Source organism: Corvus moneduloides, chromosome 18 (assembly GCF_009650955.1).
Source record: "Corvus moneduloides isolate bCorMon1 chromosome 18, bCorMon1.pri, whole genome shotgun sequence".
In the NCBI taxonomy this organism is placed as follows: Eukaryota; Metazoa; Chordata; class Aves; order Passeriformes; family Corvidae; genus Corvus; species Corvus moneduloides.
In genome coordinates this window covers 13,599,798-13,618,764 of record NC_045493.1, presented here as the reverse complement: position 1 = coordinate 13,618,764, position 18,967 = coordinate 13,599,798, and the positions used below count along the sequence as shown (strand labels likewise).

The 18,967-nt window shown below is 44.9% G+C and overlaps 1 protein-coding gene across 3 annotated transcripts in view; it reads right to left on the bottom strand.

Moving 5' to 3' along the window:
• Window positions 1-18,967, bottom strand: part of TMEM132C (transmembrane protein 132C) — a 194,258-nt gene that overhangs the window by 47,731 nt on the left and 127,560 nt on the right. For all 3 annotated transcript variants that reach the window (XM_032127729.1, XM_032127730.1, XM_032127731.1), the window contains one exon: window positions 3,832-4,015. In XM_032127729.1, the coding sequence (XP_031983620.1) occupies window positions 3,832-4,015 (184 nt within the window). The remainder of the gene's footprint in view (window positions 1-3,831; window positions 4,016-18,967) is intronic.

The following is an 18,967-nucleotide window of genomic DNA, read 5'->3' as shown; positions in this document are numbered from 1 at the left end:
ATTTAGAGTAGAACTCTCAGAATAGACTCCTGACATCGAGTTTATGCTTCAGCATTTTAATATCTGTATTTAATGCAAGTCACACTTAGAGATCAACTTAAGAGGGAGTGCACCCTGCTGGTGAAGGACTCCTGCTCCAGGTCCAGATACAGGGACCCAGATGCTCTTGCATAAATATTAAAGCATTGATTCCCCATCCTCCCCCCATGAAGGAGCTCTCCTTTAATATTAGTATTGAACAATGCATTTACACACAGGTTTTCCACCTTGTTCTATCCCAAAACAAAATTTAGTAGTGTTTAAAATACGCATTATCCATTTAAAGCACGAAAAGAAATCTCTGCCTGAGCTTCCTAAAACGTGGCCTCACACTGAACACAGACACACAGAGCTCTCCAGTGGGATTCCTGTGTGTGCACACACTACAGATGTACATTTGGGGTATTTTAATAGCGCCAAGAGGCAGAATCTACAGAGTTGGCTACATTCGCTCCTGGCAGGATGGAAATCTTAGAAAACTTTGTGGAAAGTAAGTGAAGCAACCTTGTACACCTTAATTGGCTAATTCTGAGGTTACCTGTGATTAATTGAGGAGGTTTTCAAAAGCAGCTTAGCAGGTAATTATTTAAGGTCCTATGAAAGCACTTTCCTAATTGATCCTGCAACAAGTAACATGAAATTTAGAAAAGCCAGAATAGGGCACCATTCAGCCAGTAGGTTTTTCCTGTCCACAGACAGTGGGATATATTTTCTGGTTTGCCTTAAAAAATTATTTTATTTTCTTATTTAACTCTCCTAGTGGATGAATTTTACAAGCCCCAGTTTCTGTAGCTATGCTATTTCACAGCAGCTGGGATTTAAGTGAGTCAAGAGATCTGAAGGAGGGAGTGTGTGCCTGCAAGAGCATCTGTTTGTTCCCATCTCTATCAGAAGGTCTAATAAATGACATTAGCTCTTCACAAGTCTTGCCTCAGTAATTACTGCTGTTCAATGATGGAAATACAACAATGTAAATTTAATCTCACACTTGGAGGGAGCCTCGTAGGCCTTCACACAGCCTGCATGAAAAGTACATCGAGTGGATGGCTTCACCAAGTGCCACACTCAGGAATTTGGAAAGGAGAGTGCATGTCTGACTAGGATCTAGTTTGATACACTGTACTTAACTAAAATTTTGTTATGTGAGAGTTAGAAAGCAACAAGCCAGTTAAAATTACATCTTTCTAACTTTTCTGTCTCATTTTTCCTCTCCAACTACCTTGAAGGGTGACACGTCCTCCAAAATTACTCAGACTGATTAACTTCTGAGCTTGGGAGAAAAACACACTTCCCTCAAATTGATGTGTCATTTTTTTCTGGCAAAAAATTATTACAGTTACTGTCAGCCCAGTCTCTTGCTCCTATTATTTCCCTGTAGCAGCATCCCTGTGTTGCTGTTCCTTACCTGCACACACTATTTAGGCACATGGAATATGGATTCTGCTAAAACTCTCTTTTTTGACTACATGATGAATTCCCATTGATTTTCCAGCAGCTTTACCCTACCACTTGCTCCACTGATCCAGGTCCTGTAAGGCTCTTTTAAAATTTCAGGTTCAGTTCTTGCTGACAATGTCAATTCTTTAATCTCTTTCAAAATACCATAGCAACAGTTGCACTAATCTTTTGAAGACCACTCGGTTTTCATCTTACTATTCTTTCTGCAACGTAATCAGGCACAGGGCAATAAAAGATACATGATCCTTCTTGCTTCATAAGTTTGGAATGGCTCAAGTGAGACAAGCTGTAGTCCATGGGTCAGAGACAGCCTTTATGCTATACCCAAACCAGGCAGAAGTTTGCTGCTTCCATCCTCCCAAGGCTTTCCAGGGCCCCCCTCAGACCCATGCAGAGACCTGAGCAGCTCCTCCATCCTGGGACACTGCAGGGTCTTTGGGCAGCTCCTTTTTGTGGTCACTTTCAGAAGTGTGCAAGGACTGCTCTGACTTTGGATGCTAGCAGTTCTACCCGGGAACACTCCACGCTTGAATCAACAAAATCTACCTTCCCCTCCAGAGGATTATAAACCCCACTTGCTGCTAAACACTGAGATCTAATTTCTGTACACAAGCGTGTGCTGCTGCTCCTCTGGCAGCGAGGATAAAGACTCAGATCTGACTTCTCAGCAGATACAGTTATCACCCTGTCTGTGCTCAGTGTGACTCTCGTTTCTGAGCAGGAGAGCTGCCAGGTAATCAGCTCAGCTGGAGATCAGTGCCTGCATGAAGAAAGCGCCCTGGCTGGACACACAGTGTTAGCTGCAGGAAACTGAGGATTCCCTTTCTCTACCAATATCCTGCTAGTAAAGCCAAGTGCACTCTGGTGTTCTATCCAACTGGATTCTGGTAACACAGGGTATTTTGGCTCTGGCTAAGTGTTATCACAAGGTACAGCAATGAGATAAACACAAGAAAGCTTTGTGAGGAGAAAGGTTTAATGATTTCATTGTTTGAACCCTCTGTTTGAACCCACAGTGCCTACTGGCAATCTCTTGGGAATAAAGGATCTCTCCTTACATGATATACACAACACTAAATTCATCCATTTAGACCTCCAGTTCTCACAGGAACCCTTACAGGCAGATGAATTTTAATGCAGAATAGACACAAGTCTGCAAGAACCCTGTATGCAAGTGCAAAGGCATTACACCCTGACAGGACAGATTAAAATCTTGATTCCCTCAGATATGGAATACAGAGAAGAAGCTGATGAATTCTTTCATGAACTGAGCAAGAAGACACGAAGTCTGCCAGCAGACACATGTCCATTGTTTGGTAGTGGAAGGCATTTATCTCAAAATAAAATCTGACCACAAAATTCTTCTTCACACACATTCTCCAGTCCTTAGAGGACAGATGCTCTAATAAATATTCTCTGTTCAACTTGACAGGTAATGAGGACAATTATTTCCCTCTCAGATCTGGAATGCAGTACAGGCTTTCTGCTGACTTAACAGACTGTGGATCAGGAAATTGCTGGCCATGACCTCATTTGATAGGAGCAGCAGTTTTACTCTTCAAAGAGGGAGAATATATTGAAGCCTGGGACTTCCAGGAAATAATACTCATCTAATTATCTGCTGAACACTGTTCAAATAAAAGACTGCCAGAATTTTGCCACCAAGATTATACATAGGAGAGGCAAAATTCACAAGAAGCACAGAGGTATGTGTAACTGTACTTCCAAATCCTGACCAACAGAAAATAAAATGCCTGCCTAATAACAGCACACCTGAGATGCTGGAGAACCCAGTGAAATTCCTTGTTTTCCTAAAATGCTGAGCAGAGAAAGTGGATTTTAACCTAAAGCATTCATCCCCATGAAAGTCTGCACTTCATGATTCTTAAATATATTATTGAGGCTATTATTGTTTTCTATTTTTGACTTGAAACCAAAAGTTCTTACACTATTAGGGCATCAGGCAGAAGAATTGGTATCAGCCTCAGCCTACTAAGGACCAAGCAACTTGGGAGTTTAGCAGAAGGTCCTTGAGGCCCTCTGAAGTTGCTCTGCAGCTTGCGAATCCGAGGCAATCAGAAGCGGGAAGGAAGATCTACCTGGCTTTGTGAGAAAGCAGACTGGCATGCCAGAAACTCAGGGACTAAACCTGAGGGAGAGGGCTGAAGGGGCAGCACCCCTTTGCTCTGTGGCTGCCGTGTAAGAACTGCAGCTGTGACGTGCACAGAGCACGGAGCGAGGGATGCTCCCAGAGGAGCTGAGGATGCTGAGGCTGAGGCTGGCACAGGTTTCCTCGACCCACAAGGGTGGAGCAAAGCTAGAAGGGGCTCTTACCATGGCCAGGGGCACGATTCCCACCAGGTCCTTCTGGCAGATGAAGATCTCGGACAGGGCGATGTCGCTGGAGCCCCGGCGGGGGTACTCCACCTGCCAGGTGATGGGCTGCGTCCCCGACAGGCTGCTGAAACTGGCGATCTCAAAGCCCAGCTGCACGACCTCGTGGAACAGACTGGTGCTTCTGGGGAGAGGGAAACAGGCAAAGGAGAGCCATTACTTTCTCTGAAGAAGGCAAATGAAGGGAATCAGTCACCGAGAAGTGCAGGTATCACACTTTCAGGAGGACTTTTCCCAATCCACAGCTACTTCAGAGCACACGAACTGACCCAGCCAGGAGCTGAGCCCACAGCTACTCCCTGCTGGAGCAGCGATGAGGAGATCATGTATCTTTTATTGCCCTGTGCCTGATTACATTACAAAAAAAGTAGTAAGATGCAAAGCAAGTGGTCTTCAGAAGATTAGTGCAACTGTTGCTATGGTATTTTGAAAGAGATTAAAGATAAAGGGGTCAGCTGCTCTTACTATGGGCACTGTGAAGGGATGGAATCCAGGTTACTGCAGCTGATGAAGGCAAAATACACTTCATCACATGTTTTGTATGATTTCACAAATATGTTTCATATTATCAGTTGGATTTGAACTCTGATCAACCAAAGTTCAGGCCAGTGCAGCTCATGAAGACTGAGGAACCCAGAGTTAGTGCAGTCAAAGAGAAAACCAAGCTTCCCCAAAGATGTCCACCACCAAAATCACAGAAATCCTCATCAATGAAGCTCAGTGTAGCTGGCATGGGGAAGCCACTAAAACAATTAACATGATTAAATGAAAAAAATGACACTATTAGTCCAATCTTAGAGGTGCTCTCTAAATTAAAATCTCAGGCAGCTGAGAGCAAATAGAAAGAACAAAGCTGTGGCAGGTAAAATAAACCGTGAACTCAGTAAGCAAATTTGAATAAAAATTAAGAAAAGACATGCTGGAAATGTTTCTCTCACATGAAATTTCTTTAACTACACCAGAAATAGTAAGAATATATGACAGAAATTTGCTGGACTAGCTGCTGGTTTAATTAAAAAAAAAAAAAAAGTTTAAGTTCCCTTCACTAGAAATTATACATTAACTTTTCTGGAACTTTCCAAATGTCTTCCCACAGCCTTAATATTCCACTGAATATTACTGCAATCTAACCTAACCTGAAATGAATTGAAAATGAAGAGAATGACAGGTAACTTCCTAGCTCAGTAACCCAGTGCCAGCCTCATCACACCTCCGCCTGCATTCACCACGTAACAGCTTCAATTCTTCCTCTCTTTTTTACATACAAGACATGAAGGCCCATTTCTGGAAAAATCCATCAAGAACTGATCATGTACAAAGCACTTATATTCTCAAGTGCTAGACTTTCTTTCTCCCTGTGAACAGAAATCACCATTTTTTGCCACTTAAGACATATTCTGTGCTTTACTTTGCATGATTACCTTGAAAGCAAATGGTTCCCCCGGTAATTATTATTTTGATTATGGGTTTTCATTAGGATGGCTCCCTCTGAAAAGCCTTAATACTGCCTAATGCTTGAAATTTATTCCCTTGCTGTTTTCTTGCTGTGTCAAAAGAGACATTGGGCCACTTTTGTGATAGTGGCACATTCCCTGCCTGCATTTAGAGAGTGATTTTGGGTAGTAATGTGATAGATGGATGGGTTTAGCAATTCATAACTCAAGCCCAGCCTATTGCCATTTGAAGGGTTCCCACTAAATAAATCTTACAGCCTGTAAATACGAGGCAACTGCAATAACTGTGGTTTACACACTTCTGGGACACCTCAAAATGAATATATACTGGATGGAACTTGGTAATTTATTTGAAAACTTGATCATATGCAAAGATACCTGAATCACCTGAGCTGCAGCGTTCATTTAGCTGCTAAAGGCACCATTATGCCTTGGATTAATGACACCTGAAATGACATTATTTGCACCATTTCTAGTTCTGATTCTTAGTACCTGACAGAGAAAAGGTTTTTCCATGTGATTGACTATCTCAGGGCTTTCCCTTACACCAAATGCAGAATAAATCTTTGCACTCATCAAAGCTGTTCTAAGAGTTAATGAATGTCAGGGAAGGTCTCCAGATGAAGACGTTTGCATGCATTTCCCCCAAGATCCCCTGAGCAGATGTGAAACGTGCACCTTTCCAACAAAAGCCCCACAGCTCTGCTGGCAGCTCCAGAGAGCTCGAGGTGAGATCTGAAGTGGGAGAGGGCTCATTTCCAGCCAGTGCCTGACTCCCAGACCTCTCCTCCCTTTCCCTGTGCACTCGGTGTCCCAGCTTTGCTCCCAGGGCTGCAGGAGGGGCTGGTGACACACTCAGGGTCGCGTGGAAGGCTGGCACAGCTAAGGAACCCATCTGTGTTTTGCCAAATCTTCTATTAACCCCTGCCCCATCATTCTGGTTTCACTGGCAACCGCAGCACCCGATTCTAGAAATGGTCTTCAGCACCCTAGCACCATCCTGTGCCTGGGGCATGTTTCTGATGAGCTGTTCTGTGAAAGAAATCATTGCTACCACCTTTTACAGAACACCCGCCAGTTTGGATTGCCAGTTCTCCCTGAGCACTTGGAATCACTCACTGAGCTATTCTGGCCAAGTGTCCCCAGCACCCCTGACAAAGACAGGCTGCTTTAGTGGTGGAGAGCCATAAAAAATGCTACCAAAATTCATCTACAGATCTCTGATCAATGCTAAAATATTTTTTTCTGTAAAACGTGTGACACAACAATGTCAAAAAACGAGCATGGTGCAAGACAAAGCTTTTCCTGGTGCTTTCCCAGGCTGGCCTGCACCATCATTCCAGTGCCTGCATCTGTGAGTAAAGCAGCCACCTCCCTCCACAGCAAACCAGCCTTTATCCAATGTCACGCCATCATCAGTTTCCTCCTTCTCTCTTCACACAGAAGAAACAGAGAGATGATCAACAGCTGGGAAAGCATCCACTTGAAAGAAAGTATGCCTTCAGAGATGTGTAATGCCTGAGAAAAAAATGCTTCTCGCGAAGCACATTTAATGTTCAGAGCTTGTTCACTGACTGAAACAGCAGTTCCTTAATATCCAACATTTAGAAGTGCTCAGCAGCCGGAACAGCGAGTAATTATAAAACTTTTCTAAAGTACACAGCATGTAGTGATTACAAATGAAGCTTCCTGAAGGCAGGGCTTCTAAGGAATTGCTCCAGGGTGGATATATGAGTCTAATTTGATTGGATTGAGAGCTCCCCTGGGCCAGTTCAGTCCTTGGATTTATTTTAATTTACAAAAATCCTAATCATTCAGGGCTAGCACGTGCTTGCACAGGGGAGTGAAGAGTCCTTCTGATGTGCTGAGCAGCCCCTGGGAGGGTGGGTCTGAGCAGACATCAGCCAGGAGCTGAACCCACAGCTACTCCCTGCTGGGGCAGATGGGCAGCGATGAGGAGCTGCTTATGGTCCCAGCAGCTGAGCCTGCACGTCAGGGATGGGGTAATTTACTCCTGGCAGAGGCTGGCAGCAAAGTGGTGCCCCAGGAGAACGGGCAGCAGAGCCCCTGAATGCTTCTGAGCAGCGCAGTTTTAGAAAAACAAGGTGGAATGGAGATGTTCTGTTAATGGAAAGATAATAAAAGATGCATAAAAGGCAAAACAGAAGTGACATCGGGAGAAAATGCCATGCAACTCGCCAGCTGCTGCCAGCTGTGTGGGCAGCACACGCACCTGGGAGATCAGCCAGTGCTAACTGGACCAAGATTTCTGATTTTAGAATATTTTTGAGTATGATGTTAAGCATTCCTTTGCAACTGCTTACTGATCATTCAAACCTTCAGTGCCCTAAGAAATATTTACCCTTGAAAGAAGATTTTTCTTCTATTGATGACCAGGCCTGGCTCTATCAAAAGCTGTACTCAACCCTTTTATCAAGGCAGGGCATTTAAAACCTGCTATCATGGGTGCACAACCATGATAAGCTCAGGACAGGCTCCCCATGTGGGTAATACCACGGACAGAGAACACAAAACAGATTCTGTTTCTGCAGGGGGTTGGTAAAAGGTGGAGCAATGTTAAACCTGGCCAGGGCTGAGCTGAGCTCAGAATTAGTGACCACTGAGCCCAGAATTAGTGGCCAGGCCAGGCTGCAAAGGCTTTCCCAGGGGCAGGGGGGAGGGAGGCAGAGAATCACCACGGAGAGCAGGCAGAGAACTCAGCTGATGGCAGAGCCATCCACAGACAGCAATCAGACAGAAATCTTCGCTGAATGCCCATCTGCAGGTGCGGACCAGCAGCCTCTGATGAGAGATTTCACAGCCTGGGTTATTGCTCTCAGTAACAGAGCGGTTTCGACTCTTAAATGAGTGAACCTTAGGACTGCTACGGGCTAAATCAATAATTTCGATTTATTACAGTGGCTCTCAAAAGAGAAATTTTAAAAAGCCTAGATTAAAAACATTTTTTTGCCATCCTTTATTCCAACAGATTTTTACTGAAAGTGCCTAGGGATCCGAGAATACTTCGACCTGCTGGAAATTCAGCAACTCCTTTCTTCTTTAATGCTATCCAGTTTGACAGTGACATCTTAATGCAAGATCAGCACTTACCAAATGACATAAAAAATGGAGAAGAGTACAAACCTCATCATCCCTCAGTTACAGTGCACATCTCACTCTTCACTAAAATTAATGTACTGAAGCATGTTATTACCAGACAAACCCAGCAAAAAAAAGCACTGATGGTCAAAAGTGGACCCCAGAGCAATCTGTGCTGCACTCCCCCAGAGCTGAGAGACACCAGGGCCTCTTCCCATCCTGGAAAAGGCTGGAATGGGGTTCAGGGCTTGTGTACCTCTGTTCCTGCACTTCCCCATTTCCTGTTCTTCTGCACCTTTTCCTAACCACTGATAATGGTGATATCTTTAATGAACGCCCCGTGGGGCCAGGGGGAACCACAGCAATGTAAGAAAAGTTAGCAACACACAGAATTACAAATTGATTTGGAAAGGGTGACTGATGATGACTTTAAAGAACATAGAATGGTTTGGGGGGAAAGGGCCTTAAAGGTCACCGAGTTCCACCCCCTGCCATGGGCAGGGACACCTTCCACCAGAGCTGGCTGCTCCACCACTGCCCACCTGAAACACTTGTTCACATGGAGTACAAATGCTTGACAAGTTCCTTTCAGCAAGTCCTTAATAAAAGTTGTTACAAAGCTAGTCCCCTTGAAAAACTGGGTAAAGGATGTAGTAATTACAGAGTAATGCTAACTACTGGAGACAAAATGCAGCTTAAATATCTTATTTTGCAATATCCGCCTAGCTTTCATCTTTAAACCATAAAATTCAGCAGAGGAGAAAGAAAAGGATGATCTACTTTGACACTAACAGATAGGAAGGACATAATTTCATGGAAATCTACGACATTAAAAGTATTATGAAGTTCTTCAAAGGAAAATATCCAAGGTACAATGGAGCAAACTCTTGATCACCATCACATAATATATGTGTGTATCTCCAGGAGGATGATATAATGCTGTTCTTGATTTCTTTGTACAGTCCAGATCAGAGTTAGATTAGTTAATAAGGTTTCTTGGCTTTCTTGTCATAAACTGTGATATAAAACACAGCTTTTTGATTAAGGTATTTGGACTAGGACAGGAAATCTCGTTTCACTTCCCAGCTCCTCCACAGCATCCTTTAACGACCTCAGGCAAGACAAGAAGATACAGATCCTTACAGCTAAAATGAAATCAATAGGCATTAGGCATCATGGAGCTCTAAAAACCTCTGGTGCCTGCCAGCTGCTTCAGGCACGATGTGGAACCTTTATCACGTTGGGCCTGAGCCCCAGGATCCCAGCTGGGTTCAACTGCAGCAGGGCTGAGGAAAGGCTTGAAGAGCACTCATGGTTCAACTGCTGAGAGCTGCCATGTGGGAGGGCAATTCTCAGCTGATTAAATATGCACTGTCGGGGTGGCATAAGGTAGAGAGAGCCTAGGGTGGGATATTCTGTGCCTTTATGTCCCAGGGGAACAAGGTGAAGAATAACTTTTTCTTCTAGTCTCAGAAATAAGAATTCAGCATCTGAATTACGTGTCCAAGCCTTGCCTACAGATGTTAGTCTCAGTGATGTTCCACTGAGAACAAGAGCAAAAGTCATGTTGCTAATTAGAGTACAGAAAAGCAGAATTGCTCTCTCTTGGACAGGCAGAACGCTGAACAAGACAGGCCCCGAAGGAGGGAGACCTGACTGGGGATCACAGTACATCGCCAACGTCTTCCTTCTATGCAGAGCATTTTTTAAGGTCACTAATCACCAATAAACACTGCAGTGAAGACAGCAGGCTCATTAGTCTTCTCTGATACTACATCACACGCAGGCACAAGGTAGATGAGATTGATTTTTCCCTGTTCCCAAAAGACTCAGGCGTGCGAGCCTCTGCCTCAGCCTGGTGCCACGGGGAAAAGGCTGCCTGCAAACACAAGTCCTGAGCTGCCATCATCTCCCAACTTCATTTCGCTTCCCATTCAGTTTGCTCAAGAGATGAGGCTGCTAATGTCTTCATTATAATTTCAGATAACAAAATACACAGGCAGATTGGTCAAGAAATAAGCTTTCGCAGTGATTCATCATCTCTTCCTGCCTCCGAGAAGGACATTTTCTACTCAGTATTCATCCAGCACTGGAACCTCTCCAGCAGCACTGTAAGTAAGCAGTATTTTCCTCTTTTGGAGACAGCAAATGTGCAAGCACTGAAAAGCTTCCAAGGGACATCACTGGAAAGGAGACCCTGAGCAGATATTTTCAGAGAGACTCACTCCAAACCCAGAGCTTCCAAATGCAGACAGGAAGGCAGAATCATCCGATCATCAGCCGTAGATTTTATGTCTCTTTCAGCCTGATAAACGCAGCACGATGAGATCAAATACCCCAAAGGATGTTTTATCATTCCCAATTAACTGCTGACTTCAACAGTTTGGGAGCAGCCAGTGAGACATTTTCAGAGGCAGGAGAACACCTTTGACAAAGCAGCCTAGATAACAGATTTTCTGACCACAAACATCTTGTGCATGTGTTTCATTCCACTTAGAAGCAACAGTACCCCTGGAGCTGATGTAGAACAAGGCCCTCCATTTACTAAATCCATTTGTGAGCTGGATGGGCTCAGCCTCCACCTTCCAACCAGTGAAGATGTGCCAGCTGCTGGTGCCATGACCAGCTGATTTCTGGACTAACTGGGCACCGACACTGGACTGTGCCAGAGCTCTGCCCTCAGGCAACACGGTGACCAAAGAAAGGGACACAGCCTCACTGCTGACTGCTGTGCCCAACATCCCTCCAGGGACTGCTCCTGGGGAAGCCAGAGTGTGAGGCACTCACACTGAAACAAACTGAAGATGAAGCTGCATTATCAATGAGGTGGCAAGAAAAATCACATTTAGATGTAACCGTGTATGCAACTCAGATGTGGGATATGCACATCTCAGGTACCAGTCACGTAGCCTCAGATTCCAGCTCCGACAGTTTTTACTGGGTTGGGGTTTTTTACAACTCTGCCAGGACATCTGCTTTCTGGCTGCGTTTAAAATTCCAAAAATATTTGTGCATCAAGATCCCCATTTCCTCTCAACAGAGAACCTGCCTGCTGGAAAAACACCTCCAAGCCAACCATTCGCCAGGGATGTAAAGCTGATATAACACCTGCATTTTGTAGAGACAAGGGATTTAAGGAAAGCACACATTTAATTCCTTAGTAAGGAAAAAACCAGCATGTAAGTGTTGGATACTGTGGTGAAGCAACTGAGATGAACTGAAGTTGTTTTGCACACTTGCTGGCCATGCCCAAAGTCCATGGGGCAAAGAAAAGTCAGGTCTGTGGGTGACAGCCCCAAGCTCCCCCTTGCATTCCCTGTGGACACGACTGAAGCTTTCCAAGTTTCCTTTTCCAAGGACTTTTTCAGACCAGAAGCAATGATCAACAACTGCTTGATGGCAGCTGTCTGAAGAGATCTCCAGCTGAGCTGAAGATCCGGGTGTCTGTGAGGCTGCCTGAATAGAGAGAAAAAGACCTTGGAATGAGCTGTGTCCTCTGAGAAATAAACTCAACAGCTGCAATTTCACCCCAGAGCAAACCCAGTTTGTGCACAGTCCCTTGGACTGGGAGCTGCAGGGAATTGAATAATACTGTGTTCAACCTAAAGTTGGAGAATACCAGTCTGGGGAAGGTGAACAAGCAGTTTTATTTCTAGAAAGTCAATATATTTTTGCAAGCTTCACTAAGGAGCAGTCTGCAGCATGAATGTATTCCTTCCCCCCAGTCTCAGGCTGTATCCCCTGTCTCAGACCATATTATTCCCCTTATTATTAGTATTTGCAGAATATTTGTGTTTCTCTTTTAATCCTACTCTTTTCTTGTAAATTTTCTTTAATGCTGTGTGCTGCCCTCATGGTCTCTCCTATGCTAAAGTCACACACAAGTAGAGTGAAGCAGAAACCCAAACCAGTCTAAGGAAAACACTGAGCAGTAACAGTGGGATAAATCCTGAGCTCAGCTGGAACTCCATGCAAGTGGGAGTGGCATGGGTGAAAACTGAGAGCAGCCAGTTCAGTGGAACTGATGATTTTTGAGCTCCTTTCCAACCCAGGCCGTTCTGTGATTCTGCAGTTCCCTGTCTGCTTTCCCTGCCATTTTCCCTCCTTATGAATGTTTAAAACAAAAGAGAGCGAGCTGGTGCTAGTGAATGTCCTGGGGAAATCAGACACAAATGTGACCAACTCCAGGCTGCAGTTATAAACCAGCTCTTACTCAAATTTACAAAAACCATGGGCCCTGGGGCTTTCAGGAGCTGCAGTTCTGGAAGTCTGATGGACAAACCTTTATTTTACAGTTCATAAAGCAAAGCTTAACAACGCTGCCTTCCTAATGCCAGCCAAAGCTCTTGCTCATTGTAAATTTAAAAAGCAGCTTATTGAAAGCAGAACCAGCATAAATACTGGAGGTAGATCCATTACATTTCATGATACAGTTATTTGGTGGCTAACTCCGGTAGTTCACTCCTCCTGTTCAAGGATAATAAAAGGAAAAATGTCCCCACGACATTCAGTGGCAGAAATGTCATTGCTGAAGTGCCTGTGATGTGCAATTAACATTTTTAAGGATTCATTTAAACGGATACTGTCACGGCTGATAGATTTGAGATTACACCAACTATCTAAGTTTGGATTTCTGCCTAATTCAGCATCTCACTAGCAAGTTCACCCTTTCACTTCTGGGTATCTATATTCTTCTTTCTCCTTATGTTTACTGCATTGACAGTAGTATAAAAATTTATAATTTTATACATTTTTCATTCAAGGCCAGGCTGGATGGGACTTGAAGCAATTGGTCTAAAGGAAGGTGTCCCTGCCCATTGCAGGGGGTTGGATCTGGATGAACTTTAAGGTCCCTTCCAACCCAAACCATTCTGGGATTCTGTGACTTCTCCCCAACTCCATCACTAATGTTGTGTCACAATTACAAACATCAAAGTTTCTATCCAAAAATACATTTCCTTTTTTTAATGTTCTGCTTTCCACAAAGAAGTCGTAATTTTCACAATGAGAAATACTTTGTTTTGAAGAGAGAGTAAGTTGTGGGGCAAAATCTGTTTGGTGTTAGGGTGGATTAAAAAAGAAGTCACTCTGTTTTGCAAATGAAGGCGTTGCCACCAGCAGGATGGAGACTCCAGGCCTCGACTCTGCGTTTATGTGGAGAAGCCCTGGATCTTTGCTCCTTGGCATTTGTATCCAACCCTGCTGTTTAACAGAATGAAAAGGCAGGAAAATACACAAGAGATCTGCTAGAGCAGAAAAGCTGTCTTTAAGCAAAATGTTCGTCAGAGTTTGCAGGAGATCGCAGCTACTTTTGGAGATTTCACTGGACACGTGAACGTTTGTGTTTGCAGCTGAGAGGTTTCTGCTCAGAGCTGAGAGTGGCCATCGATCTCCAGGCAGAGTGCAGACGCTCCTGTCTGCTGTCAGGCACACGGAGAGCAATGTGTCCTCAATATTTCAAGAAGACAAATGAAGGAGACATGATCCTAATGTTAAATGGCCTGGGAGAAAAGCAAGTGCCTACTCGACTGACAAAACACTTGCAGATAAACTCTGAGAGCAGCTCTGAAGTGATGACTCTGACATCTGTGGCTCTGTCCAGATCTGGTTTCCCCCTACAGCACCTCAATTAGAAAATAGCCATGTCTAGTTTGTTGGGAAACCTCCGTTTCAAATGTGCTAAATCAGGCAAAGCAAGAAAACACAATGGACTTGGACGAGGCTTTTGAGGGATGTACTCTACAGAGGTGAGTTTCCATTGCTAGGGAAAAAACTTCATCTTCCCCTGACCCCCAGGAAGAGTGTAGCAGTGCTAGGGGAAACCCCAGGCCCTGTGATATCAGAACACTCCTTAAACAACAGCAAGGTTTCTATTGCAGAAAGTAATAAACAAGAGCCTAGCACAGAATCCCTCCACGCACCACGGAGTCACACATTTGCCTCACTGCCCAGAGCGAAGATTTAAAGCTCTGCTGGGATTTTTTCCAAGCAATCACTGCTGCCTTTTTATGCCCTTCTTCCTATGCCTTTTTGCACTAGGTGAATCAAAATATGTTTCTATGTAATTATACAAATGACATTTAGGGGACACTGTCCAAAAAAGAAAAGAAAAAAAGCTTCTAAAGAACAAATTTTCCCTTTGTTATTGAAATCTTCAACAATATTAGTCACCACTCCTGCTCTTTGCTGACTTTGAACACTTTGTTTGATCACAGGTGGGATTAGACTGATGAAAGTCCAGCTTCCCAAGGCTCTGGGGAAATGCAAAGCCAGAATCAGACGCTCCTCTGCACACATGGCAGCTGCAGGAGGGATTAGAGGGGTGCAGTGCTCAGCCAGATGAGGAGGAGCACAAAGAACAGGGAGCAATCCCATTCGGGGCAGCACAGGAGTCTGAGATAACACACTGTGCCAACCCTGTGAGATCACAGCCTGCCATCAGCAGGGCAGGGCTGAACCAGCTGCTTGGAAGAAGGAGCGAGAATTAATGATTTGTGGCCATGTGTGGTGACATTCAGCCCCGTGTGGATTGTCCCACACGAATTCACGTGTTGGAGCTGAACGCTGAGAGCACACAAGGAGAAATCTGCTGATTCACTCCTCAACCACACACGGGCTTCCTTCTGCTGCCTCAACCTAACCACTGGGTAAGTAAGTCCCATTAGTCTAATTTAAAACTAAAATCAAGGGTTATCTTCTAAGTGGAAATGGAAAAGAGTAGAAGGTCAATCCTCCAGGGAAATCCTCACAAAAGTGGACATTATCAGACTCACAGTCCTCTCCTGGTACTTGCAGGAGGTGATAAAGCTTGATGAGGTTTGTGGGGTGGGTGCCACATCCTCGGGTTCTTTGCCAGTTTCTAAGTTTATTTTCAAAGAACTGCCCCCTTCCCACTCTGCATTCACACTACAGATGGTCTGAAAGGGGTGAGTTTCATACATAAAGGTTTCCTTCAATTTATAAACAGGTTCTACAAAATCTCTAGCTCTCAAATCCCATCAGTTTGTCTATCAGCCATCTCCTGACTCAATTTGTGCCCCGTCATCCTGCCTCAAAACTCCTTTTGCAGGAACAAAAACCTTGATGCCAGAAGACACTTTAAAAATGACAGTGGTCATTAACAATTTCCTCCTTAACGATGCCGAGGGCCACGTTGCTGTGGACTGCAATGTCCCACTGCTCAGCCAGCCCCAGCAGCCCACAGAGTCACAGTCAGACAATCAAAGAATCATAGAATGGTTTGGGTTAGAAGGGACCTTAAAGCTCATCCAGTCCCACCCTGCCCTGGCAGGGACACCTCCCACTGTCCCAGGTTGCTCCAAGCCCCAGTGTCCAGCCTGGCCTTGGGCACTGCCAGGGATCCAAGGGCAGCCACAGCTGCTCTGGGCAACTTCATCTCAGCTTGCTGTTCACCTGGGGCTTTTCAGTTGCATTTCCACCTTTGTCTGCATGTTGAGAAATCTTCTTACACTTTTAATTGTTCCTGTAGGACAGCAGCAGCAGCGACTCCACAGCTGTGTGAATGTCACGTAAGAGACAATTCTTGAAGACAAGCACTCACTGTCTGTCAGCCCAAGCTGTGCTCTGCTCTCATGTGAGCTGCCAGTGCTAACACCCAGCTGTGGGGAGAGAAAACCCAAGGATGCTGTCATGGGTTCTTGTTTGATACAGCAGCCTTGCAAGAGCAATACGGAAACAAGGTTCAGTAGGGGGAAGGATGAGAAGGATGATGACAGCCACCCAGGCAGGGCGGTCTTGGAAATGAACAGCAGCAACAGAAAGGAGTTTGCCCCTTGCAGCCTCCTCCCTGATCCTTCATCTGGTTTGATTTTCCTGGGGTAGCACTCCCGGTCAGCTGCAACACCTTCAGAGCCATTACAAAAGGAGTGAATCATGGACACGTTATTATTCCCCTCAGCATGCAGCACTTTCCTTTAAATACAGAAACCAGAGCGTGCAGGAAACGCTCCATCCATTAAAATTTGTGCCAACATCTCTCCAAACTGTTGAAGCTGTGCAGTGAGTGCTGCTACCCGTTCTCCTGTGTCTGAAAACCAGCATGATGACAACACTGATCCACGGGACGTGCGACACTTTGGACCTGACCTTACTTTGGCTCGAGTCAATCGCTGTTCTGCTTTTGATTTTGATGGGAGTGGGGCCACAGTTCCAGTGTCACCTCTCCTGTACCCTCCGGCGCTCTCTCCAGCAGCACTGTCAGCTTAGAGAAGCCAGGACAATTTGAAAGTATTTTCTAAAGCCCAAGGCAAACCAAGAGATGACCTTTTCCACCAGCAGAGAGCTGCTTGCAGGCTGCTATTGAATATTCCAGCAGCTGTAACGCTGTGCTCCCACAGATGACCCGGCTGCACTGCACGAGGGATGGGTGCTCCCTTTGCTGTCGCTCCCCTCAGTGAGCTGGGGTCACAGTGTGGCTCTCCTCTGCTCCACACCTGTGCTACTGCCCTCACCTGGGACCAGCCCCGTGCTGTGGCATCCCTTGTCAGAGCAGTCAGCTGCAAAGGACTGCTCAGGACACAGGAGCTCTCTTTGCTTGGGGATTATTTCAACAGAAACAGAAACTTCCCCTTCCAGATCCTTAAAGTTCTGGCTAACGCAGAGACAAAATCTCTGCAGGGCAACGCGACATTAGGAGTTGGATCTCCAGGAGTGTTCAGCTGTGCTGCTCTGAGAGGGAGAGCTGTGCTAGGCCAACATGGTACACACAGAAGTGGCAAACACAGGGCACAAATCTCTGCAAATACCCTGCTGCTGCTGGCTGCAGAACACACAGCTTGTACCAGAACAAGAGAGGATTCTCCCATTCTAGACGGGAGAATCTTCAGGGTCTGTTATACATTCCAAACATGCTCATATCTACATGACATTCAGTCAAAAAGCCTTTTGAAAATGGACAAATATTTTCTTAATAATTTTTAGCAGCATTGCCAACTCTTCCAAGAATTACTTTTCACTAGGAAGTTGGCTGTTATTTTTGCAGATAACGATATCTGTGCTATCTAGTTATTTCTATAAAGAGACTTGGCCTTTAGGACTAATTTGAAGGGTTTCTCAAGGCAGATGGAGCTTTTTGAATATAGAAAAAGGGATTTACAGGATTACCAATCTCCAAGTATTCAAATATAAAGACAAAATTATGCCTAAGGCAAGTAAGAAATGCTCTAGGCTATCAGAGTTTGTCTCTTCATCCTCAGTAGATGTCATCTAGTGTAAATTGACATTATTTCCTGACATCAGTGGATTTTTATTCAATTCCTCTTGTTGGTGATGTGCTTCACAGATCACCAACAAGACACTAAATGTCTTGGTGAAGAGGACAGAGAAAGGGAAGAGAAAAAACAGAGAATGTCTAAACTGGCTGCATTAAATTATTGAACTGTACTTCCATGTTCTACCTGTGCCAGCACACAAAAAAAAAAAAAAAGGGGGGCTTCTGGAATCACTGATGTAATTTACTGGCAAGCACAAAACCATCTGTGACAAGCCAAAGGCTGAGGACATCGGACTTGTGAATGAAATGCTCTGTGTGTACAGTGGGAAGTGACACAGACACAAGAAAACACGTTGGACAGGCTGAGTTTGTCAAGCTGAGGTTCTATCTGCTCCCCTTCCCCACTCCCAGTTCTCAAACTGCACATCAGATTTACGTTATCCTCTGCTGGCCAAGCTCTACCATCACCTCCTGTGACATTAACCACACAGCCTGGGCCCTTTCCATGCAGGGGAACACTGCCAAGGGTGATTCAGACCAGCTCTTCTATTTACAGATCAATTCCCTCCCTCGCTCGCTGCCCCTTCCTCTCTCCCTCCTTCCAAGCTCTGGAAACCGGGAGGAGCCAGGCAGCTCCATTAGCTGCTGGCTTCTGGAAGGTCCACGTGTGTTAAGAGTCTGTGTAAAGCCCTTTGTGGGGTCATGGAGTGACTGTATCATCTCACAGCAGTCATTTGTCTTCCCTGGCCTCCTATTAAGCCTGTCAGAAGAACTGGCTCAATGGAAGGAAAACAGGAGCTCCTTAAAAAATGTATTGGCACATCTGAGCTGAACTTCCTCGGGTGAAGAAGTTATAAAAAACGGCTCTGCCGTGAACTTTGGAGTATCCATTTGTTAAAGAGGCAGTGATTTCCCCCTGTGAACAATGCTCTTTGTGGTGTGAAGCCTTGCAAAGGCAAATGATGTGCATTAGAAACATCTTCAGAGGTACTGATATGAAGGGACTGGCTGATGCACAAGGTTTCAAAACCAAGTGAAGGCACCCAAATAGCTGCTCCCCACAAGCCGAAGTTACAGTTTAAATCCTGGCACTGTATTTATCGATATTTTCATTTCCTGACATTTATGCCAAAACAAGATTCTGCAAAAGGTCAGCACAGGAGTCGAGTGTTATTAAGTGTGTGATCTAACAAACAGGCAGATGACCTTCACTCACACCTGCCCTATCATTCCATGAACTCACAAACAATAGATCCTGACCACTTCCCCAGACCCAAACAAAGATCCATCC